At 44.0% G+C, this 25,568-nt stretch overlaps 2 protein-coding genes across 2 annotated transcripts; both read left to right on the forward strand.

Moving 5' to 3' along the window:
• Positions 1–3,788: 3,788 nt before the first annotated feature.
• On the forward strand, positions 3,789–10,614 carry sf3a3 (splicing factor 3a, subunit 3). The gene is made up of 17 exons (XM_036539029.1): positions 3,789–3,996; positions 4,563–4,610; positions 4,792–4,844; positions 4,951–5,056; positions 5,157–5,229; positions 5,519–5,610; positions 5,718–5,800; positions 6,217–6,355; positions 6,676–6,744; positions 6,838–6,905; positions 7,339–7,446; positions 7,663–7,732; positions 8,469–8,633; positions 9,009–9,119; positions 9,493–9,583; positions 9,948–10,003; positions 10,486–10,614. Exons 1-17 carry the CDS (start codon positions 3,901–3,903, stop codon positions 10,561–10,563), a joined length of 1,506 nt encoding a protein of 501 aa, XP_036394922.1. The 5' UTR covers positions 3,789–3,900; the 3' UTR covers positions 10,564–10,614.
• Positions 10,615–18,837: 8,223 nt separating this feature from the next.
• LOC118784349 (uncharacterized protein DDB_G0271670-like) lies at positions 18,838–24,883 on the forward strand. The gene is made up of 9 exons (XM_036538559.1): positions 18,838–18,841; positions 18,933–19,220; positions 19,273–19,662; positions 20,430–20,497; positions 20,631–20,729; positions 21,807–22,003; positions 22,617–22,683; positions 23,215–23,319; positions 24,638–24,883. The coding sequence occupies exons 1-9, from the start codon at positions 18,838–18,840 to the stop codon at positions 24,881–24,883; spliced, it is 1,464 nt and encodes a 487-aa protein (XP_036394452.1).
• Positions 24,884–25,568: the final 685 nt, after the last annotated feature.

A 25,568-nucleotide genomic window follows, 5' to 3' on the forward strand; every position in this document is an offset into this window, starting at 1 on the left:
TCTCTCAGCTCCTGCTGCCTCCTCTGCAGCTCCAGAAACCTGCTCTCCCACAAGGCCTTCTCGCCAGCAATCTGCGCCTGCAGCAGCTGGATCTCCCCCTCCACCTTCGACAGCCGCTTCTGCACGACGCCGCCACGGTCGCGCCGTGAGGCCCTCCCCCGGCTCTCGGGTTCTGAGCACAAAAACACCCAGTGCGGTGTCAAAGCCCAGGCTCCAAACTCGGAAGTAACACTACCTCACAGTGCAGGGTGCAGCACGGCAGCTCCCAAAATCATCTTTCTTTATTTTTTTTTTTAAAGATTATAATCTCTGCCCCCTTCTGGTTAAAAATGCACATTCTTGCCTGAGGTTATGCAACATTTTACATACTGTATGTCTCAAGGCTCATTTCGTTCTCAGGTGAGGTGTTCGTGGAGCTGGCCTGATGTTAACAGGACGGCATTTGACAGGCATGTATCACCCAAACATGCATCAGATAAATATTACCCATAATAAATACAGACAGAAGTCACATACAGTGAGAAGGTCATGAATGCACATTTATCTTCTCTTAAGCCCTCTCCGACACATTACAATTACCTGCAGGGTTTTTAGACTGGGAGCCATGTGAAGTCCTGGTTTCCTGCAGTTTCCTAGAAGATGCTGCAATGGCATTGTATGGACTTACCTAAAGCAAAGAATGGACACACAGTCAGCAAACAACTCAGCTGGTATGAATGGAATGGTCTACATGGCACATGCTTCAAACTCCTACAGTCACTCAGCACTCACCATCTAACAAGAGACAAAGAAATCAACACTGTGCCGCCAGCCACAATGCACTTGTATACAAAAGAGCACTTAGACTTTTAGACTGATTTAACAGTAACACCCCATTGGATTCTCACTTAGCTCCACAGTTAAGGAGCTGGCTTTGCGTGCAAGCTGAGCTCTACAGCCATCAAACTGTGTCACCAGCCCGCGATGCCCGGGAGGCCACAGCCATGGAACAGTTTGTCTTTGGGCGGGACTGTTGGCAAGAGTTGTGCATCTCATCACACAGACACCCTGTGACTCCTCAGGCACTTGCAGGTTCCTAGGACAACTTCAATGAATCAGCACCCATCCTCCAATAGGTACTTAGCTCATTGTAGAACACCGGGCGACTTGTAGTGTGATGAACAGTCAGTGTTTAAAAAAGCAACAATATTAACTACATATGACGTTTTTTTTTAAGTCATGGACAGCTCTCACTCACCCACAAGAACCTCCAGGCAAACAGCAGGCTCTTGAATGTCCATGCCACTGCTGACCTCAAGATCTTTCTGACCATACTGATGTGTTCCAGCTACTTCCACATTGTCTACATTTACCTACAGAAAATCAGAAAATGAAAACCCCAATATAAATGCTTTTTTCCACTATTATGCCCAGTCTAACCTTGTTAACCTTGCTTGTTCTGAGACACATTTGTGCTTTCAAACTCAAAGCCACAACCAGTTACAATTCAGCGTCACTGTCCCATCTGTGGAAAATGTAAAGATTTGCACAACATTCACAGAACATTTAAAAAACATTTTCATTAACCACCATATCTGTGTGCAGAAATGAAAACGCCCTGTCTGTGGTGCCATGAATTTTGACTTCTTCTTCTTTGAATTCTTTCTATGGCAAAGACACTAGTAAGTTTGTTACATCAGTTATATCAACCACTGATTCAGCTATTCAGGTTACATGTTCCTGGCTGGAAACTTGCAGGATCACTTTCCTCTTTGTTTTAAACTGTGATTTATACAAAATTCAACCCCCGGGCATGTTACTCGTTTAGAACATCCTGCAATGTGTCATAGACTACGCAGTAACCAGGCAGCACTAGTTAAAGTTGGCCACACCTATACTCATTGTCAAGAATTTTATAGCTCCTTATCTTGTCAGGTTATCTGTCACAAATTCACAGTGCAGATGTAGTGAACCTTGTATATTAAACAATAACAGCAGTAACACTGAGTCACCAGAAGTAGCAGTTTTAACAGCAGTAATGGTAACAGCAGCCCAAATCAGTACTAGTTGTCCTAGCAGAATTTGCTGTAGTAGTGAAGCAGAAATAGTAGTGACCATAGTTTGCATTAATAGCATTTAACAGTGAAATGACCCAGTTAAAATGCACTCCTGGTGAATGCAGGAAGTGGAGGAAAGCAGATTAAATTTGTATAAGACATTTGCATCACAAGTTCAAATGTTTCAATGTCACAATTCTGCATTCCTCCATTAACTTAAAATTTACACAGGGTTTCAAGAAATCCCTTGAGGGCCAGTATATAGGCTCACTGTTAATCTACCTAATTTTCCTGGTTTAACTAGCCCAAACTAGTGAATTGGATATGTGTTTACGTTACGTTGCTGTTTTTTTTTCTCTCCAAAATACACAGCAGTTAAAAGTGGCTTTCAGATGACAGTGATAGACATGCTTTTTACAGAAAGGTGGAAATGCTAAATTATTAAATAATTAAAAACTATTGTGTGTTTGCTTAGCTGACACAGTTATCCGGTGCAGCTTGCATAGTTCACATATCATTCATGTGTACAGCTGGATATTTATTGAAGCAGTTTGCACAAAGTACCTTCCTCAGTGATACAACAACAATTTTGGATTACACGTATTTAGAGTCCTTACCGTTACACTACTTCTCAGCAGACTAAGCAACAGATAAACAGTTAAATAACTAAGAAGAGAGATTGGATTTCCATGGATTGAGTCTGATCCTCTTGCCCTCCAACAGTGGGTGAGATTTGAACTCTGAGGCCTAATTTTGAACAGTCATAAAGAAGAGTACTCATCCATCTCGGTCATTCCAGTTTTAATTCACATACTTAATCTGAGGGCAAAGAAACAGCTGAACACACATCTACACACATACAGACACATTGGCACAGAATGTATCTACACACAAACACACACATGTACAAATGTCTGTGAGGTCCTACAAAGTCTCTACAGCAAGTTGCCGATGCTCTGTGATAAACAAAGATGGTATTCCACATGACTGCTCTTAATATGTTACATCATAGAGCTTAGCAGAAATACTAACCTTTGCCAAATGTATGTAGGTTGAGGTCTAAGCAGAGATGTCTTTGGGATGATGTGTAAGAATATGTTTAAGCAGGGTATCTTCATTCAGCCCAGGATTATTGCATGGCGTCTGCACCCTGTAGAAGCTGAATACAGTTGCTAAGAAGGTTGGCAGGTGAGTGCTCAGCAAATAAATCTTATCTGCTAATCCTCTTAGACGTGGCTACAGTGCATTCGCATGGTATGCGGCGCATGTTTATTCTGGGTTCTCAACCTGTGTGTCTCTGTGTTGGGAAAAACTACTAAGAAATTGTTTATATGAAATTTCGCTAAATTCCAAGGTTCACTGCTTATTTCCCTAATGTCAGCAAACATCCCTACGGGCCCTACCTACTAACATTACGCCCCACTGCTAAGGAACACAAATGTGTCCGCTGTCACCACGCAGAGTAAATATATCAGCAACTTCATACAACTTTACACGAACTTAACACGATTCCTGTCAAGTACTGTATCGATCTGAGGATAATAAAATTAATGTAATATTTTGAGTATGATGAGTAAGAGGCATTAGTGTGTATTACTGTTTTTTGTTAGTGATGAAAATCAAATTAAGCTCTACAGACAATTTAAACAGATGTCTGGTCAGGAAGCAAACAGAACCTTGTTTCGGTGGAGAGAAATGCGGAACCTTCTACGTTAAGACATTGTTTCGCGTAGGGAGGTAAATCGAAGGGAACACTTCCGGCGGCTGTCGTGTTGTGTGTATGTGATCTGCGTACGCGCCGTTTGTATGAGATTTCTGGCTGTGCTAGGCCTTTAAGTTATTAATCTATATTTTGGGCTTAAAAATGGAGACGATTTTGGAGCAGCAGCGGCGGTACCATGAAGAAAAAGAAAGGCTAATGGATGCCAAAACAAAAGAAATGCTCCACAAGAAAACGACGGTAAATTGCAGCGATAGCTAGGCGCCTAGCGTTAGTTAACTCGCATTCATTCAGATTGCTTTAAGTTAGCCTGCTAGCAACATTCGTTAGCTACACGCAACACGACTAGTTATAATATTACTGGTACCCTGAATTGTTCCAGGAAGTTGAATTAGCCACTTCTTCAGTGGGAAATATTTGGGTAGCTAGTTAAACAGAAAGTCGTAGTTTTAACCGTTTTAGTTTTAACCCATCTTGTGGACTACGGCCGAGAAAAGTGCTGTAGAGGAGTAATGGTGACTGTACAGATATAGTATTGCAGCTTGGCGTTATTATGTGCAGCTACTCTTTTTGAGTGATTTAGTATGCTAGTGAACCTTGTGTGTATGTGTGTGCTTCAGAAAGACCTCGCTAGTTAGTCTAAAAAACGAAAGTATAATATAGCTAACTTAGCTGTTGTGTAGGTAGATGGAGCACTCAGTAATTCAGTACGCTAAGAGGCGCATGTCGGTGTAGTCGCTACCTGCTTAGCTAACTTTTTGTTGAAGTGAAGGTCTTGTTGATTTTCTCTCTCCTTTCTTAAATAGCTACGCGACCAAATAAATTCGGATCATCGAACTCGCGCAATGTTGGATGTAAGTATAAACTATGAGAGTGTGACTACCTGACTATCATTTGTCCAGACAAATTCGTTATTCTGCTTGAAATTCCACATCCATCCATTCCACTATTAGAGCACGCTGACCGCAAGACATGGAACTTATTGTAGATTTTTGAAAGTATCTTATGTGGTGTTATTTTTTATTTATTTGGCAGAGATATATGGAAGTGAGTGCAAATTTGAGGGACTCCTATGAAGACAAGGATGGGTGAGAGGAATACACATACAAACCTTAATGACATGCAGCAAATAACAATAAACTCTCCTCAATTCCGTCTTCCAGATCTAACAGTTGTCACACGTTTTTGCCCTAGCATGAGGAAGGATGAGCTCAATGCCATCTCTGGGCCAAACGAATTTGCAGAGTTCTACAACCGTCTCAAGCAGATAAAGGAATTCCACCGGAAGCACCCCAACGAGGCAAGTGGATCATCCAACTCTGTCAATATTTACTTATCACTTTATGATTTCCAGTTCTCTCCCAGTGATTATTAATGTATCAAGTTTTGGTCTTTTTCAGATTTGTGTGCCAATGTCTGTGGAGTTTGAAGAGCTGATCAAAGCCAGGGACAACCCTAGCGAAGAGGCACAGAGTAAGTCAAAAATAAGCTCAGCAAATAAACTCACTCCTCCTAACACCAGAAGATTTTCCCAGGCTAAAGTGCCTTTTTGTGTGATTCCTTATTAATGTCCAGTGTTAAGTGGAAGTTGACCGAATCATACACACAGAGTCATTGATATTTGTTTGCATGGATTTTATGTGCTGTAATGAGTCGACAGAACAAAAAGAGCTCAGTCCTTGTGCTTCATTTCCTGTTTATTGGGGTGCTTGTGATGATCTGAAACATGCAGGTTTTCACGACATTTCCTGTTTGTTTTCAGACCTTGTTGAATTCACTGATGAGGAGGGTTATGGACGCTACCTGGATCTGCATGATTGTTACCTGAAGTTCATCAACCTGAAAGGCGCAGAGGTGAGGTTTTAGCAGTTTAGTAACACCTGCGCTGTTTAGTTTTCTTCATGTTCATCTTCAACAGCAAGAAACAAATTTTTGTCCTTTTTTCCTTCATTGTCTCGTAGAAACTGGAGTATATCACTTACCTGTCAACGTTTGATCAGCTTTTCGACATCTCCAAAGACAGAAAGAACGCAGAATACAAAAAGTATGTGAAGCTCTTGTTTCCCTCCTTTGTAGACAGTCACAGTGTTAGTGGTCAATGTGAAGAGGTTGATGCAACCAACGCTCATTTTGGTGTATCGCATCTGTTTTTTATGTCAAAAGTCACAAGGTTTTTTTAGAAAAATAATTAGTTTCTGCTTGCCTAGGTGCTTAATGTAGATACACAAAATTGCTAAACAGCCTTTTAACTTACACACCACTGAATTCAACTGAGTATCATTTTACATGCAAATGAGTCCAGAATGATTCTTATAAGAAGAGTATTTAAACAGCATTAGTTTAGGAAAGGTTCTGCCTCAGTGCCATTGATAATTAGATGCTGTTGATTGTTACATCAGCAGTATTTGTAAGTGTGGTGCACTGTAGTAGAAGGCTTCACCATGTTCTGTGTGCTTGTAGGTATCTGGAGATGCTGTTGGAGTATCTCCAGGACTACACCGACAGAGTGAAGCCTCTCCTGGACCAAAACGAGCTGTACGGCAAGATCCTGGCCGAGTTTGAGAAGAAGTGGGAGATTGGGACCTTTCCTGGCTGGCCGGTATGATACAGAGATGCACCCAGCCCTGAGCCTTGCAAAGTTTGCCCTGTTTTCAGCAGTGCTTTGTGAAGTACTGGTTACTGTAGGTTAGGGTTTCCAGTTGGGGTCTGGAAAAGGAAAGCATGTGAATCGGTTTACACCGAAAAAGATTTTAATGTTTTTTTTTTTTTGTAAATTTGAGGTTAGGTAGAGGAGATTGACAATAAATTTCTTTGGAAAAATTTGAATGTTGCCTGTATATCTGTTGAGGAGTTTGAACGTTACCTGTACCTATGTTAAAGAGTGTTAACCTTACCTGTCCTCCGCTCTTCTCTGTACAGAAAGAGACGAGCAGCGCTTTAACCCATGCGGGGGCTCACCTGGACCTCTCTGCCTTCTCGTCCTGGGAGGTGAGAATCTCCTTTCTGTGTGAACTCCTCAGTCTGCCTCCTCCTGCTCCTCCTCGTCTCGTTAACCCCGGGTTCTCCTCTGTGTTTCCGAAGGAGCTGGCATCTCTGGGGCTGGACAGGCTGAAGTCTGCCCTCATGGCCCTGGGGCTGAAGTGTGGCGGGTGAGTGCTGTCTCTCCGGTTTGGGTTCACACCCTCAGCTGCACAGCCTCTCCCTCATCCTCAGGGCACAGGGAGGCTGCCCCTAACAAGCTCAGCACTGACTCTGTGAACTGACAGGCCGAAACAGTCGCCTTACGCTGTCAGTCTGGCGGATGCCCCGTAACCTGGCAGCTCAGGTTTTCCACCATAGTTGTTTATGTGGCCAAATCTTTAGTGGAGGAGCTGATGTTACATACTGCGCTGAAGGGATAGCCGTTCTCTTGCATCTCAGGCGTGTTATGCTGTTAAGGGTCTTGAACCAAAGAAAAATACTTAAACACTTTGAGCATGTAGGGCTGTGTGGTGTGAAGTGGGGTGTATTTCCGGCATGCGGTGGTGAGCAGGCGGGTGGAAAGGTCACACACAGTAACTCATCTGTGTGTTTCTCCTGCAGGACCCTGGAAGAGAGGGCTCAGAGGCTCTTCAGCACCAAGGGGAAGTCCCTGGAGTCCCTTGATCCATCCCTCTTTGCCAAGAATCCGAAATCCAAAGGACCAAAAAAGTAAGGCTCCAGTCATCTGCAGCACTGACGTAAACAGACGCTACGAGAGACCAGTAGAAGCATGGGTTTTAACAATGCTGGCCTGTAGTGTCTGATGTTTCCTTATTAAGATACAGAGTCATTTCCTTTGGTATGTAGAATTTGGAAGGATAACACACCTGTTGTACACCTGCAGTGTAATATTTTGGTATGTCATTTAAACGCTTTTCTTCCCAGGGACACAGAACGCAACAAAGAGATGGCCTTCCTTGAGGCTCAGATCTATGAGTATGTGGAGATCCTGGGGGTAAGTCACACCTTAGATTTATTTCCGCCAGACATGTTTTGTCTGTAGAATCCCATAGCCCTTTTAAACATTATAATGATTGTTTTTTTGCCTGATACTGCAGTTCAGAGTGACTTAGTGCTGACTGCTTACATTGTGGTCATTGGGTCCTGAAGATCATTTTTGACCTGAATGAAGCCTGTTACCTCCTTTCCCTTCATATTTGTGTAGTTATGTTTGTTAATACACACTTCAGTTCTCATGCGCAGAGTGGGCGTGGTTCTGCATTAGAGGAGCTCACGAATAGGGTGTGTGTGGTTCTCTCAGAGGAGTTCCTGCACAGAGTGTATGGTTCTGCTTTGGTTCTCATGCGTAGAGTGTGTGTGGTTCTGCTTCGGTTCTCACGTGCAGTGTGTGTGTGGTTCTGCTTCGGTTCTCACGCGCAGTGTGTGTGTGTGGTTCTGCTTGGGTTCTCAGACGCAGTGTGTGTGTGTGGTTCTGCTTCGGTTCTCACGCGCAGTGTGTGTGTGGTTCTGCTTCGGGTCTCACGCGCAGTGTGTGTGTGTGGTTCTGCTTGGGTTCTCAGACGCAGTGTGTGTGTGTGGTTCTGCTTCGGTTCTCAGGCGCAGTGTGTGTGTGTGTGGTTCTGCTTCGGTTCTCACGCGCAGTGTGTGTGTGGTTCTGCTTCGGGTCTCACGCGCAGTGTGTGTGTGGTTCTGCTTGGGTTCTCATGCGCAGTGTGTGTGTGGTTCTGCAGGAGCAGAGGCAGCTGACCCATGAGAACGTGCAGAGGAAGCAGGCGCGGACGGGAGAAGAACGAGAGGAGGAAGAGGAGGAGCAGCTCAGCGAGAGTGAGAGCGAGGACGAGGACAACGAGATCATCTACAACCCCAAGAACCTGCCCCTGGGGTGGGATGGCAAGGTAGGCTGAGGCTGTGACTGCTGGTGCTGGGCTTTTGGGTGGGCTTTAAAAAATCACTTTTTTTCATCTTGGAGCTTTTTCCTCCTCATGAATTAAACAAATCTAAAGTTTTTCTTTTACTTCTTGCAGAATATATTCTATCTGTCTTAGTGTAAGGCGATATTTTGCCACCAAAACCCTGCTCATACTAGTTCTTGGCTGCTACATCCAGCTCTTGACGCTAGTCTGTGTTCAGCTGATCAATGTGTGTAAATGTATGCGGCTGTTAAGGTTGCTTTTAGCAAAAGCAACCATCAGATGAGTAAATAATAAAATTAGTAATCTGTAACTCATAGCCTGTTCAGATATCCACATAACCTTACTTGTCTCTTTCAGCCTATACCATACTGGCTGTACAAACTGCACGGGTTGAATATCAACTACAACTGTGAGATCTGTGGGAACTACACATACAGAGGGCCCAAAGCCTTCCAGCGTCACTTTGCAGTAAGTACTTACCTAAGCTCTCCTGTGGAATTATGGGTATTGTAGGCATGATTTAAGTACAAGCCACTTGACACACGATGCACTTGTAAAATGGCTTGGGGTTTTTATTGAACGCACTGTTCTTTTTGTTAATGATTCATTGTTAGAATTTAATTGTGAGAATGACTTTGCTGTTTTGGCATTTGTTTTTACTGATATTGGAAGAGGAAAACACACCGGTTTGTTGACAGCAGTCGGTGCAGTTTATGCAAGTTTGTGGCATTAAATTAGCAAGGACTGGAAAACTGCAGGACTGTGAGAGAGTGATGGTGCTCTATGCAGCAGCGCAGTGGAGTGGTCAGCTGAAAGCCGCTGTGTGCCCTCTCACCCTCAGGAATGGCGTCATGCGCACGGCATGCGCTGCCTGGGTATCCCCAACACCGCCCACTTCGCTAACGTCACCCAGATCGAGGACGCCGTGTCACGTGAGTGTATCCATCGCTTCAAAGCCTTCAGGGTCACACATACCCTGAGGAACAGTGACAGAGAAAGAGATGCTCTTCTCCGGGCAGGAACATTTTTTCCGAACAGTTAGTCACAGGTTCTGTTCCTGCACTGGTTGTAGGCGATGGCCTTTTTCTCCTCAGTGGCGTTATAGTTTTTCTGTAGCTGCCTGTTGTTTTGTTGTCCAAAGGCAGTAGAGTCTAGCAGAAACCTGTAAAACTGATGGGTCCATCTCCATTCCCCTTCTCTCTCTCCTTTCTATCACTCCCTTTTCCGCTGTCTCCTTTCCTTCTCTCTCTCTCCCCCTACCTCTTTCCCTCTCTCCCTTTCTTTCCCCCTCTCTAGTTTGGGCGAAGCTGAAGTCACAGAAGGCATCAGAGAGATGGCAGCCGGACACAGAGGTGAGAGAACCCATTTCCAATCCCATTTCCGCTGCCAGCCTACACCGGGACGCGCGGCTTGTGTTTATAAGCAGATACCCACAGTGACTCTTTGCTTCCCCTCTATCACATAATGCATGAAAGAAGCCTAAAAGAACAGGTTTGGAGATGGTCTGAAGTCTCTGCAGCTGCTCGCATTGCTGGCCTGTACAGGTGGCACATCGTGTGTCTTTCCCTGTGTTGTCAGAATGTAACCCTTTTTCCAGGTTTTCCAGGCAAATCTGTAATCATGTCATTATTATCATTGTGCTGGTTTAAAACCATTGGGACCTTGCTGCAGCTTTATTCGATACAAAAAATAGCCTGTTTTACATGGAATGGCAACCTGTCCTGAGTATTACGTGATTGCATTGTGTCCGGAGCTGTGACGTTGCACGGCAAGCGCTGTAACGGCAGCTAGCCACAAGAGGGAGCTAAAAGACCTGTTCTGTTTCAAACCCCAGGAAGAATATGAGGACTCCAGTGGGAACGTGGTGAACAAGAAGACCTATGAGGATCTGAAACGCCAAGGCCTGCTGTAGAGACGACAAGAAAAGAACCCTCACTGTGTTTATAAGAAAAAAACATGAAAGTGGCCCTTTTTCCTTGAACATGAGTTATCAGATGTAGTCAAGGTAAATATATTTGCCCTTAGTGATGCTTCATCTGTAACCGTTTGATTTTATTGTTTATGTAATTGACTTCCCTTTTATACGAAGACTTCATAAACTGTTTCTTTGAAATAATGTGGTTTGTATTGCCATGTCCAATAAAATAGAAGCTTTCTTGCTTTTTTGTCTCATTTTAGGATTTAGCTTCATTCTTTATTTGTTCATCTCTGTCCCTGAAGGTAATGTTGTGCTGAGCTCCTGTCTCTGTCCCTCTGGTCAGATGTATTGTGGCAGCTCTCAAAATGCAAAATGGAACTGCAATCTGTAATCACACTACAATGTGTGGCATGAACAAAGTTAACGCATTTAGAGTAGCTGCCTCCCCAGAAAATATCTGAAAATCTTACATTACTCTCGGGAGGTGATGTCTGAATGCGGTGACTAGTCTGTAGTGGCAGAAATATTCAAATGGCACAAACGGGTGGGGACAGCTTTCAAAAGTAAAAGTTGATAACTAAAATTTGATTTGAACTGTCTCAGTAAGGGATACTTTCAGACAATCTGATGTATCAGTATTCTGTGCACAACAGTGTGAAGTGTACCAGAAAACACTAACAAGGTTTGTTGGCTCAGTTCTCATGAAATATTCTGTACTTCTGTCGTTAATAGTTATGACTGTTGAGCCCGGGCAGCGGGTAGGGGTGTGTGTTAGTTCACGGCTGAGAGGTGTGAGTGCTGATGCACTGTGCCACCAGGAGAAATGCAGAATTCCTTATCCTACTGTCATCAGAACCTCAGAGCTGTTGTAGTGCTAACACTGCTTTGTGTTTGTTTTTTTTTTTTTCTTGTTTTAATCATTACATTGTCTCAGGTGGCGCATTTGGCTGGTTAAGTGATCTAATCCGCTAACCGCTTCAACTAGCCCCAGTGCATGGCAGTAGTGCGGTTATTTTCTGTACTAAGCTGGTGTTGATGAATAATGTAGGTGGTATGTGGTGCTTGTAAACTATGTAGCCATCGGCCTCACCAGCACAGGGCAAAAGATTGAGCTAAGTTGTCATCCTAGCCCTCCAGGTGAAAGGGTAAAACTAACTGAATTCTATTACAGATATGTACAGATGGTACTGCTGAGTTCCAAGCATGGAGAAGGTGATCAGGTGTTCAACATCACTGCCGGGGATGGAACCCACAGTCTCTGGGTCAGTCCCTGGTGGATTAGGGAGGAGTCCGCTTTCGGAAACAGGTGACCCTCACCTGGCCCCTGTGGCCGAGGCCATCGCTGACAGGGGTTCAAAGGGCTGGAAAGCTGCCCCAGCCGATGCCAGCTGACACAGAGGCTGCGAGGCTTTCAGTCCTCGCCTTTACCTGTGTTTACCTTCCCTGAGCGGGTCATAGGCCGGCCATCTGCATGCTGAGCCCCACTCAGACTCCGCTGTTTGTTCACGAATGTATTTTTCACTCAGAGATACCCTCTGGAGTCCCTCCCCTGGCTGGGTAATTGTATTGTGTGAGAAATGCAGTGCTGCTTTCTGGTATGTGAGAGGGCTATTATCCACTCTTTGGAACAGAGAAGTTTGGTTTCAGTATGACTCGCAGTGCCCTATGAAATTCGAGCCCACAGGCAATTTCTGTGGACCGTTTCACAATGGCTGATTACAAGTCCCTATTGTGTGAAAGCAGAGGTTTGATGGAGAAAAGCACTTCCTCGACCGCGATCCACTGTTTTCACGCGTATGTAGATATGAACTCACTATAAGAGAAACACGGTTCACTCATCAATCTCTGCCGTTTTTTGTGCATGCCACCTGTATGCTTTGTCATGCTTGCCTTGCAGTGCGTGGTGTGGTGCGGGAATAGCTCGCTGTCCGCCTGTGAGTGAAGTGTGTTAAAACCCCAATGACTCCCTACACATTGATTAAAGTTTATTATGATTCAGAGGGTGTTTGCTTAACTAGTAGCACCCCAAAAACAACGACCTCGAGCCTTAGTGTGTGAGGGAGGCATAGCCTGCTAAGCTCACAAGCGCAAGTAAATCTCAATCTTGTAAAAGTCCATATAATGCCTACATTTTAAAAGATTCAGTCCTATGAGGTGGTGAACCGCTTCGGTTTGGAGACAGCAGGAATTCTCAAGCTTTGTGAGTGAATGAAAGTGCCACGCTAGCAGGTTTGCGTCAATGTCCATGCAATGATGACTCTGTTTTAGCATCGGCAATTAATCCCTCCATTTAGCAGACCAATTATCATTTCCCTCAGGTCTTTGAGCCACACTCGGTAGCCTCTCAGGTTGAGAGCAGAGAATTTTGCTGTCTAGTAGGTGTGTTCGTAGAGTCATTCTCATGAGAGGAGGTTGATCAGCAGTGTTCATTTTCTTAGGCCTGAAGAGGCTTCTCGTTGTCCTCAAAGACTCCTCTGTTGACTGGAAGTAACCCAATCACAGTAGATGCCATCTCAGTAATTAATGGTTGTCACAGCAACCACTGTCTGAATCCAGTGCAGTTTGCGGGGGAAGCTGTTAATGATTGTTTTGGGGGAGGGTGTCTTTAGGATGTCAGTGATGGTCATGCTGAATGAAATACATCTTTTGAACATGATTTTTTTTTTCTTGGTTGTTTCATGTCACATTATATATTCAAATGAACACGGGCTGTTTTGGCTTTTCGGACAGATGTGTATTGTCATTATGAAAATCAAGACATGCCAATTGACATTTTCTAGGATTACTGTGTGCAAAACAGAGTGACAACCCTGCTCAGACGGACTTTTTGTTTAAAGAATATTGTCCTCTCTGCTAACAGATGGCCTCACTATAGATATATTTTTTAAAATCCCAGGTGCTCATATTCAATTAAACAGATGGGCTCTTATTCTAATTTACATCAACCAAAGACCTTTTTATTGTTCATCTTGATTCTAGTTAGCCGGTACACAAACATACAGCAACACAGCAAATAGCATAAGTTGCAGCACTGATTCTACAAAATCCTGCGAAATTCTGCAAAATCCAGTGATTTGATATAAGAATACAACATCATGTAACCACAAGTTTTAGCACTATTTTTAGATTCCTGGAATGACAATACCATTCATGCAATGCTGATGACCATCTAAAGCAGTGTAACAAGACCTCTGGGAATGCACAGGCTTTTGTGACGGATAAGCTCATTGAAAAGAAATATAAAATTTGATTTCACGGTCAAATTTTGAAGTCCCAAATTTTAAAATGCATTTCTGTCAGCAATGACAATACATTGCATACATTGCAGCCATTTCAGTTATGCTTTGGCCGCTTGCATAACAACATACACGATGTTATAAATCATATTGTTCTCAACGCTTAGTATTTTCTTAGTGCAATTCCAAATCGTTTCCCTTTTTTCTATCAATTTCAGTGATGTTTGATCTGCACAAACCTATTCTACCTAGACAAGAGGTCAGTCAGACTCAAAGAAGACCGAAACCGACTGATGGCACGAGGTCTGAATGTGGTCTCTGCATCAGGGAAGTAAGCTGGTGACAGGCAGTGTACGCCTGAGACCCAACACGTTGGGGTTTAAGGAGAGGGCAGAACCGGGTCACCTGTGTGCACCCGAGTCTTTGTGTGTCCAGGTATTCCGCATACCAGAGCACAGGCGAACATAAAGGCGCAATTGTGGCTGAGAGAGGGCTTTCATGTCGAATAAAAAAAGGTGGGTTTTCATTTCGCCCCGTCAGGCAGCAAAATCCTGAGGATTTTCGGAATCTGTTCACAAAGCACCGAGTCTCTTCTCATGCAAAGGCACTCTCACGATCCATACAAGAATTCTGACAACACTGGGGAGTGACTGCAGTCTTTTTTTTAGAGGGTAAGGCAATAATGAGGGGGTTTTTAAGGAGTGAGTTTCACACCTGTTTGTTCTATTTTGGTAGGTGTTTAAAAACGCAGAAACTGGTTCTGAAATCTGAATACTTTTTCTTTACTACTGACTTTGATTCGGGATTAGTTGCAGGGATTTGTAACTGTGAATGAAGTGAAATCATGTTACAGATAATCTCTACTGGAAGTCCTAGTTTCTTTGCAATGAGCGTTATGTGGAGATGAGAATGTTGATACAGAGAGAAACCATCTCTTACACTTCCTTCTTTTCCCAGCAGCACACAAATAATGGTTTTCATTGTAAAAGAAATAAAACGGAATATTTACTTCTCTGGAAAGGCTTGAAGTTCATCACCGTACACAGCTCAAAGGCCAACGGAAAACCTTTTTTATGGAAATGCACATTTTTTATGGCGCTCACATAACACACTGCAGTGCCGTGATTGATTCTGACACGTTTCCAGGCCTTCCACACGTCAAGGTCTGTGGGCAGTTTTGAGTTATCTCAATTCATCTGGCCACGGGCCCCTCTTTATCACTGTGAGCAAAACGACTCCTCTGGTCATTGCGTCGTGACCAAAGTGACCACGGAGAGAGCTGACCCAAACTTCAACAGCGCTCGGATAAACAAGTGCATTTTCCAAATCGTTTCTGCGCTTATCCTGCCTCCATACACCCACCTGATTTTTGGCAGGAGCTCAGGTCCCTCTCCCCCCACCCCCCTCCCTCTACGTGGCCGGTAATTGGAAGGCCGCGCAGGTGAAAGTTTCCACTAATTAGCTCGCCTTCTCGGTGATGTCACCAGGAAGAGACATGGAAAAGCTACACAGGGAGTGAGAGAGAGGCCACATAGAGCTACCCTCACAGAGAGAGGCCACACAGAAGCTTCGCCCTCAGCTGACATCCCTCCTTCTGTCTCTACCAGCTGCTCTTACCGCCGGTAAGATAACTCATACCCAGCAGATTAACACACTTACACTGTGTCTTCTTGTGCGTTTCTGCAGCACTGATCTTTTGAATCTCTGAATATCTCAGCCTGTTAGAAGGTGTTGTCATGGTTGCATACAGTCCCCCTTTGGATGAAGATATTGCTGACATGTATACAGTATACGGGTGTTCTCTTCCATTTTTTCGTAATGGAGATACTGGAATTGTTTGGTCATGTCAAGAATTTTATCAGTGCTAATTTTATTATAGATGTGGCTGTTACATTTTTCAGATCGTTGGTATCTTGTATGCTTGCAGATTTGCCTGGCAATTTAATTCATTTGTGCTGTCAAATTTATTTTTAAGCATTTTGTTTTCACATCATATGGCTTCTGAATTATTGCTGTTGCTGATATTTTTTTTTCACTGTTGTATATCTTCTAGAACTGTAACGCTCTTTTCCAGATACAGTTTCATGACCAACTGTAAAGTGTAGCTGAAAGAAGTGATCTAACTCAAAGCAAAATCACTGATCTGTTCAACACTGCACTGCAATCCAATAGCCAAAGGTTAACTGACCGTGTATCAGGAATTTACTGCCTATGGATATCAAGTGGCCGCATGTTGTTATTAAATGAGGATGGAACATCTTGAGGAAAACGTTCCAAATAATTCTCCAGAGCTCTAAGAGGGCCAGTCATGTGGAACAACTGACCTGTTTGTATTGATAAAGATCAAACTATAATGTTTCAAGAGAACCAGTCAGGTGTCGGTGCTTTAAGTGCTCTTTGCATTTACTTCAGTTGATTATAATGGACTGCGAAATGTAACGAACCATTACTCGGATTGATTTTAGGGGGATTTCGACTGACATGGAGATGACAGGCAAAAACTACCAATTATAATCTAAGCCCTTTGATCGTAAGTCATTTTCAAGTAATGCGATATGGCACAGGACAATTTGAATATGAGGCGGAAATGATGACACTGTTGGACGTTCCCATCCTCGACCCACGGACCTGAATGCCCACCTTCTTATCAGCAAGGCAACAGTCGCTATGCGCTTTGTGCGCCCTCTCCCATAAGAGCAATTACGCCGGAGCAACGGGCGGCTGGTATGTCTCTCCCCCGGTTAGGGTATCCCCAGGGAATGATGAAAAACAAGCTTTGCTTTGCGCGAGTGCTCTGGGGGTTCGCGAAGAACAAACAAGTTTTAATTGTACACTGTGTGATTGAATGGCACCGGTTGTCAGGAAAAGTTTTGAGGGATAACCTCGCGCCTGAGGCTTGTCAAAATTACAAGTGGGCTGCAAAATATCAAGGAACACGTAGTGCAAGATGGTTTGAAGTTGCTCAGACCAGCAACAGCGACAGAAAAACCATACCGACCCTGGACGTTATTATTATTATTATTATTATTATATGCTGTTCGGCATCTTTAGAATCAAGATTAATGTCAAACGCCGAAATCTTCCCATCGGAACACCACAGCCTCATTTAATTTATGAGGCACACAATGTCCTCTCCGAAGCCTTTGACTGCCGAACACAAAACGGCAGCTGTAGCTGCTAAACCAATATCAGATCAGTTTCAACGGAACAATCAAGGAATTGTCTATGGTGAAACCATCCGATGACACGGTCTACGCTGATCAAAGGTTGGGTTAAGGTCAAATATAATGAATGCGCATGGCTCTTGGGATGCGTACATTGAGTGTTTAACTCGAGTCAACAATTCGTTTGCTTTGCCCTGGGTATTCGCTTTAGTGTCGGGTTGATCTTAAGAGTGAATATGAAATTGCGCTCGCAGTGCTGTCCATGGTTCTGAGAAAGACTGTGCGGCAGAAAGTGCAAAAATAAATAGCAGCTCCTTGCGCAACCACCAGCGTTATTATACGTACTTCGGATTATCAAAAATCTAATTAAAGTTTGAGGTAAAGTACTGAAAATTATGCACATTGTCAGTGCATGATATACTCTTGGAAAACCCCTCAAAAACCCCTTTGTTTTAAACTGAATATAGTTATCCCAGCTACATTTTATTGGTCAAATCAAACAAAAATCAAAACAATGTCCCACTGGATATTTTAACCCAAAAAAGGTCATGAGCTATGTGCCTTGACCTCCTGTGATGCCAAATTCCAGCTCCATCATACGGGCTCTGTCCCCAGGCCAGAGTGGCATGTTCAGCCAGTGAAATAGCCGACTTTTTTCTTCTTTTCACTTTTCCTTACTCACTTCTTTATGGTCATGATGTACATATGCATCAGCTTTTGGGGGTGGAGAGTGATGTTGGGAGGATAGGATAGGTTGGGCAGGGGCACAGTGGGGTTTAGTTTTGGGTGAGTTGGGGGTGTCTGTGAAGGGTTGGGTGGTGAGATGGGGTGACGGTGTAGCATGGTGGTAAGGAGCAGGCCTTATAACTGAAAGGTTGCTGGTTTGATTCCCCATTGGGGCACTGCTGCTGTAGCTTTAGGTGAGGTACCTAACCCACAATTGCCTCAGGAAATATCCAGCTGTATAAATGGATGACATGTAAAAACTGTAACCTATGTAAGTCTGCTAAAAGCCGATAATGTAATGAGATGGTGAGATTTCACTGGCAGGCTAGGGCTAGGGTGTTGGGGCTGGTTGGTTGTTTGGGGACAGATGGATGCTTTTGTTGGGAGAGGAGATGGGTGAGATGGCTGGGGAGATGGAGGGAAAGGGGTTGCTTATGTGAGGTTTGCAGGTTGGGTGAGTGAGAGAGAGAATAAATTGGAACAAGCAGTGAATGAACTGGAACACCTCTGTCTCTGTCCTTTACAGTGATAACAGACCACTGCACTCTAAACAATAAAAAAAAATCTATCACAACCTCACATGTACTCCACAATCAAGGGACCATACAGTGCGCACAACCTGTAACTTTCTATATACCTGCAAATTATCAGATTATACACTCTGGCACTGTATCATTTGCATACACTCTGACTGTCTCCATTCTCATTAATTACTCTTAATTAATTACTGATATTTCTTCTTGAAACGATTTGTTTTGTGCATGTATCTTCAGGCTTGGCTGAGGACCTGTCTGTCCTGTCTGTGAGAAGATGGCTTGGGAGCCGTGTTTGAAAGGTACACCTGCTTGTATCTCATTCCTCACTCTTTCTGACAGCGTCTCTGTGATTCAGCCCAAATGCTCTTCACAGTGTACATATTGATTTGATTTTATATGCAATAATGACTCATTCCATTCTTTTTTTACACCACTGGTTCAGCTGGAAACTGGTTGTTGTTTCAGAAATGTGTACAACTCTGTACCAACAATGCAACCATTAATAATGTACAATTACTATGGAACAGTAACACTGTAACTTTATAGATGGTTTGAGAAGGTCGTTCAGCACAGCATTTATGGAATAGAGATGTAAAATATTTGGATATGGGTGAGAATGATGTCGGCTACTAAGCAAGCACAGCATTGTCGTGGATAAATGTCTTTTTTTTCCAGGTATTGTGCTGCTTGTAATTCTTCAGATGATGAGCCAAGGGTTAGTGTCAGGTCAAAGTACTACAGCAGGTCCATCTCCTTCAACCACAACTGCTGCAGCCTCATCTACGACTGGATCTTCAGGCTCAACCACAGCTATGGCCCCCACTACAGCTATGTCTTCAGCAGCTCCATCTTCGAGTTCAGCTCCAGTTATAGTCCTTACAACGGCATCTCCAACATCAGCTGCTGTTACGGTCACCCCAACAGCAGCTCCAAGTTCAACTACACCTACAGTCACCACAACAGCATCGCCAAGTTCAACTACACCTGCAGTCACCACAACAGCATTGCCAAGTTCAACTACACCTGCAGTCACCACAACAGCATCGCCAAGTTCAACTACACCTGCAGTCACCACAACAGCATCGTCAAGTGCAACTATGACTACAGCCTTAACAGCAACATCTTCACCTTCAGCTACGTCTACTTCAACTACAAGTGGTTCAACTACAACTGTCTCTACACATTCAACTACAACCACCTCTACAGTTTCAGCTACAACCACCTCTACAGTTTCAATTACAACTACGTCTGCAAGTTCAACTACAACTCCAGCTCCTCCAGCCGCAAGTTCGACTACAACTACTGTCAGTATAGCACCTCCCTCTGGTTCATCCACTCTTGCACCTTCAAGTTCAACTAGAACATCAACTGCTGCAACAGCATCTACTACTACAACTGCAAACAGCACAGTTTCCCCAGGCTCGAATACAAGTAAGACTACAAGCACTGAACCTGTGCCTTCCGTCTCAGATCAGGCAATTGCAAGCTCAGGTGATTTAAAAGCTACCTAGCAGATCACCACCCTCAGTCACTTGTCAGTCGTTCAGACAGCACAGATAGTAGAGTGATAGGTGGATGGCAAGGTAGGGAGAAAAATAGGTCAGAAACTGATACGGTTAATGACAGAATGTAAGTTGCTCTGATATTCTGCTTAAACAATGTTTCGATTTTACTAAATGATAGTTTAACATTATCATAAGATAGTTTGCGGCAGGTTGCCTCCAGTCTGGTAGCTAGTTAACTGTTACATTAAGCTACCTGGCAAGCTGTAGTTAAACTGTCGAGTTAAACTGTCAAAGCAAGCTAGCACGTATTGAAATCTCTCAACATTGTCAGGACAAAGAAAGATTTTATTGTCATCGGCTGCAGTTTTGCGCACTGCCAACAGTTTCTAGAATGACTTTGATTAGCGTTTTAGTGTTCAGAGCAGAGGGTTGTTTTGCCTTGTTATATTTTATTTGTTTAAGTTTGTCAGATAATATCAATCAGATTTTGTTGTCTATGTGCACACACATCATGTGCACCCATGGCAACCCTGAAACCACAGAGCCCCCCACATAACAAATCCCAGTTTAACCCCTGCCTGCATGTACTGCTACATGAATAAAACCCATTCTCATTCTCGTATCTCTCCGCTGTACCTGTATATGTTTTGACGATGGCTACTGATATTCCTAATCTGTGATTTCTTCTTTGAGATACCACAAAGGACATGTCCACAAACTCGACCGGCAACATGACCACTGCAGGCAACTTCACCAGTATGGTGAGCGCAAAACAGCCTTGCTACACCCTTACCCCACCCCTCCCCAGAGCTTGATGATGTGACATGAGGAGCATACAGATCTTGAGATGCATGTTTTGTGTGTGTGTGTGTGTGTGTGTTCTCCCTCTCGCAGATATCCTGCCGGGCCTTTACCTGCAACGCCTCTGCGTGTTACACTGTGTTCATGAACCAGACTGCCAGCCCCTGTGCTGCTGAGGTCTCTTTCTGTGAGGTGAGGCCTGTTTCTGTTTCACGCCAGTCGTTCTAAAAATTCCTCCCCCTGCTCATCATCTACTCAGCTAAGCTGACCCTAGCGCAGCGACTGAGAGCGGGGTACACAGCTACTGATCTTATCATTTTTTTCTGAGCAATGATCTGAGATCAGTTTCCCTGAGGGAATTAGGTAGCGCGGGAGCAGGCTGAGGGGTTGGTGACTTTCAGGATTATGGTGGCAGACGTGAAAACAGCCTACCTTTATGGCAGTCAGATTGCCAAAAGTTGTTTTCTAGATTAAAGTTCGACAGTGATGGTCTGTTTGTAAGTCGCTCTGGGTAAGAGCATCTGCTAATGAAGTAATGTAATGTTTGTGAAATGTCCTGGTATTTACCCCTGGCTTATAATATTATACGTAGGGGAAAGTATGCTTATATTGATGATCCAGTTTAGAGTGATGTTTCCAGGAAGGCAATTTTGTCTTTCAAGTGGTGTACACCTGTACTGTATGAATGTGAACCACAGTAAGGCCAAGCTGGTCAGAAGGGTAGCAGGGAGAAAAGCACATGATAATCACAGACTAAGTTGCTTTGGAGTGAATGTCTATAACATGTAACATGTGTTCTCTGCTGTGCTGTTGGCTCAGGCATATTTGCTGTAGACAGACTGCTGGTTCAGCTTGCGTAGTTGACCAGTTAAACAACAGAATTCTCCAGGTTGTTTATTCAGGCTGTGTTGGCTGTGTTGGTGCCTACATGTTCATAGAACATGCTCTCCACTGGATTGGTTCACAATTCTTCACCTGTCACCCAAAAAAAATTTATATATATATGTGTATATATATATATATATATATATATATATATATATATATATATATATATATATATATATATATGTGTGTGTGTGTATATATATATATATATTGCTGAGCTGTGTAATCATAGCATAGCATTAATATTTTCATCACACCATACTGAATTGTCATGAATTATGAGCCATGAATTACGAGAACGACATTCTTGCGCACGGGTCAGAGTCTGGTCAGGGCCTGCTCTGATGATGTCACAGCGTTCCCGCGTCTCTCCCCTTTCAGCTGAGGCGGCAGGCGGACATGAGTTACTCCGTGGGCTGCGGAGCGAACTGCAGCTGGTCCTCCGAGCGCTGTGTGAATCAGACTCAGGCAGGCTGCACCGTGGATTGCTGCAACAGCACCGGCTGCCTCAACTCCACCCTCTACTCCATGGTCCCAACGACAGGTACCACCCCTCTGCTCAGAGAGCCCACGGGGGGGCACACTCCCTCCACACGGAAGCCATGTTACCCTGATTCCTATTCCTAACTGTGCCACCAAGCTGTCTGGCACAATGTACGCGTGTGTGTGCAAATCCAAGTGTGTAACAGGACCCTAGGGGTAAGTTTCAGGGGTTATTTGACGGTGAGAATGATGGCGCTTAGTAATCCGGTCCCCACAGTTCAGCAGTTGCTGTTACAACAAAAAAATTACATTACACTATTGTCATTTAGCAGACACTCTTACCCAACTTACATACAACTTACATGCTATCCATTTACACAGTACAGTACAGAGTTAAGTACTTTGCCCAAAGGCACAGTAGTAATGCCCCAGCAAGGAATCAAACCATCAAGCTTTCACAAGCCCTGCTCCTCACCACTACACTACCACCTCAAATTAAACAGATATGGGGACAGATTAAACGGGTTGCCAGTTTTGAACCCCTAGTGTTTTCTCCTCCTAATCAGAGAGCATACTGAGAGCCTGGGAAATTTTCATTGCTTACGAATCAGATTTAAAAGGGTCCCATACACTGCCTACTTTCCCAGACTTTGTGACTTTTCCTGATAAATTAAAACTAATTTTAAACTTGTGTTGTATGTGTTTCAGCGGCTCCTACGACTACAAAACCCACTACCACAACGACCACTACCACAACTCCCGCAAACAATGTAAGGTCATGCCTCGGCTTGGTGTTTACCTATGATGCACCATTAATAATTGCTGTTTGCTATAACTTGCATTAATAATAATGCAGTTGTTGTTGCATTATTAGAAAAGGCAATTAATTGGAAACTGCAATTTTCAAATGCTGGGACCAATTCACATTTTCAGGGTCTTTAAATTCGCTCTTATAATCAATATGCATTTATTCACCCTTTCCGATTTCCCATACTCTCTGCCTCCGATGCAGCTCCAGGCTCTTAACTGATACCGACAGATCCACCCCTGAGAATTCCCTCCTGACTGGAACTGGTCCTGACTGTGGCCGTTCTTCCAACATTTTCAAACGACTGATTTTAAAGTTCTCTTCCAGAGCTCTTTTCAGCCAGCATGCTGAGCAGAGATTCAGGAAGTCACTCACGATATGATGGTTGTGATGTAAAAAGGGGCACGGTGTAGTTTTATTCAAGTTTTCACCTGACCGTGGCCAGAGAGGTCGGTCCCCCCCAGCTCATCCCAGCATGCACCTTGTTTGCTTCTCCAGGGCAAGAAATGTCACAAACTGACGTGCACCGGGGAGAAGTGCTACCAAGCAGACAGCCAGAAGGGACTGGTGGTGCTGTGTCCAAATGGCCAGGACTACTGCCATGTAAGTTCTGTGGGCGGTATGAGACAGGGCTGAGACTGGGGCTACGCTGATGCGAGGGTAGGACTGCAGTGGGGAGACTCGCACACAGGGACCGGAAACTGAGGCCCGCGCGTTTGAATCTCAAGCCTGGCGTTGCTTTTTCGTACCTGTCAGGAATATGGCTGCTGCTTCCCGGGATGGCCAGCAGATGGCCTCATAACTTACTGTGTTCTCATTTAGATAATGTCTTCCACCTGTGTTTTCTGTTAATATACGCCCTCCCCTTTGATCGTGAGTTTTCTCAGTCTTGAGTTGCCATGCTTATTGTGTGTGAACGCGTCTACCAAGCCTGTTTTGTTTCTCCCAAGTCCCCAGTAAAGGTAACTTTATCTTTTTTGAAAAAAAACCTCTCATGTCCTGAGTCATCTCTGCATTTGGATTCTCCCTGCTCCTTGACATTACTCCACAGGCACATTACTCCAGTCAAAAGCTGGTTCGGTAAACACATTACAGAAGGTTTAGAAAATGAAATGAAATGGACAGGTTCTTCTGCAGTATGTTATCCCCACTCCAGGTATACACATGCCTCCAAATGACCTGCTGCAGAAAAAGAAACACACCCATAAGTATAAGAATGAAGAATGGAATGATCAAAGAATATGAAGAACAGAATAGGTGTGATGTACATTTTGTACTGAGTTATTATTTATATTTTGATCGGAGTGGGAGGAACAACTTATTTTACCCAAGGAGTTAACATTTAAAGGTCTGCTGATGAATTTTACTGTTGAATCGGTAAGGATGATGAATGTGAGGATGATGGGTAGTGATAGAAATGATAGAGAGAGGTATGATGATAATGGTGACAATAACAATGGCGATGACACTGCTGACAGTCACGACCATGGTCATTACCACAACGGCTGCGTGGATTGTGACAGTATTATGACAGGGCTTGGGAGAACGATGATGCTATATTACATTACATGCATTTAACAGACACTCTTATGCACAGTGACTTTCAGCGCAAAAGAACAGAAGTGTATCCACTCACATTGAATGGGCAACAATATGAGACCAGGCTAACAACACTCGCAGACCAGTGAGTGTGAGCATAACACCATTCAAGCCCTACCACAAGTTAACTTGTGCTAGCCCGACTAGATAAGGGAAGACAAGTATACTTCCATGCATCAGTCACTAGATCACAGAATCCAAAACACATCACAATTCTTTTTAATGGTAGTGGCTAGTCACAGTGGCCTAGGAGTTTGGTTGTAGCCGGTGAAGAACTGAGGGATTGTCAGCTGATAAACCCGGTCTGTTTTCTTTTCCCCAGCTGAAGAAGACGGTGTCGTTGGCAGTCATGACGTGGACAGCGGGCTGCAGTGGAAACTGCATGTCACAGACGGTGTGCACGTCCACGGCGGTGGACTGCTACCAGGAGTGCTGCAACGCCACCACGACGGCCTCCTGCCTGAAGCTGGACGGGACTCTGAACATGCCCAACTCGGCCCCCGGCCCCCGCTCCCTCCTGGCGCTGATGACCTCCTCTCTGCTGGTCTGGCTGCTCTTCCTCCAGTAGAAATACCAGGTGCCCCGCCCTCCCCAGCAGCCTCAGAGAGTCAGGGAGGATCCTGGCACTCGTACCCCCCCCCCCCCCCCCCCCCCCCCGGCCCCCCCTTTTAGCACAAACTCTCGGTTTCACTCTCTTTTCACTTTGCTATGTGAGTATGTCTGTCCACATGATACGGTCAAGATTTGGATCTCCTGTAATTCACACAAATGGGTGAGAAACTTTTTCAGGGTGGGGGGTGGGGGGTGGGGGGTTATGGGGGCTTGAGCCACTGCTCTTGTAGGTCCTAAAGTCATAAGCCCTCTGCCCTGCCAGATCGACCATTGTTAAGCCATGCCTTTTTTAAAAAAAAAAAAAATTGGAGCCCCTGCCCTCCAGAAACTGCAGCAAACGTTCTGACAGACTGCGGGTAATTCTGATCTTTTGTAATACAAAAAGACAAAAGGTGATCTTGGAAAAAAATGTCAATATTTACTATATCTGTTTCCTTTTAACTTCTTCATCCTTAAATTTCACAGGTGCTCTTTTTAATTTCAGATTAATTTTTTTTATTACATCCCAGCTGATTCACAAATGTCAAAACATTATATTCTCTGCTTTCAGTAAAATCCCAAAGTTTGCATTTAATCAATTTCAGCTGTAATGACTTTAAAAGATTGCCAGAATTTCACCTTGGTGATGTAAGTGTAGGAGG

This window comes from Megalops cyprinoides, chromosome 10 (genome assembly GCF_013368585.1).
Source record: "Megalops cyprinoides isolate fMegCyp1 chromosome 10, fMegCyp1.pri, whole genome shotgun sequence".
Taxonomy (NCBI): Eukaryota; Metazoa; Chordata; class Actinopteri; order Elopiformes; family Megalopidae; genus Megalops; species Megalops cyprinoides.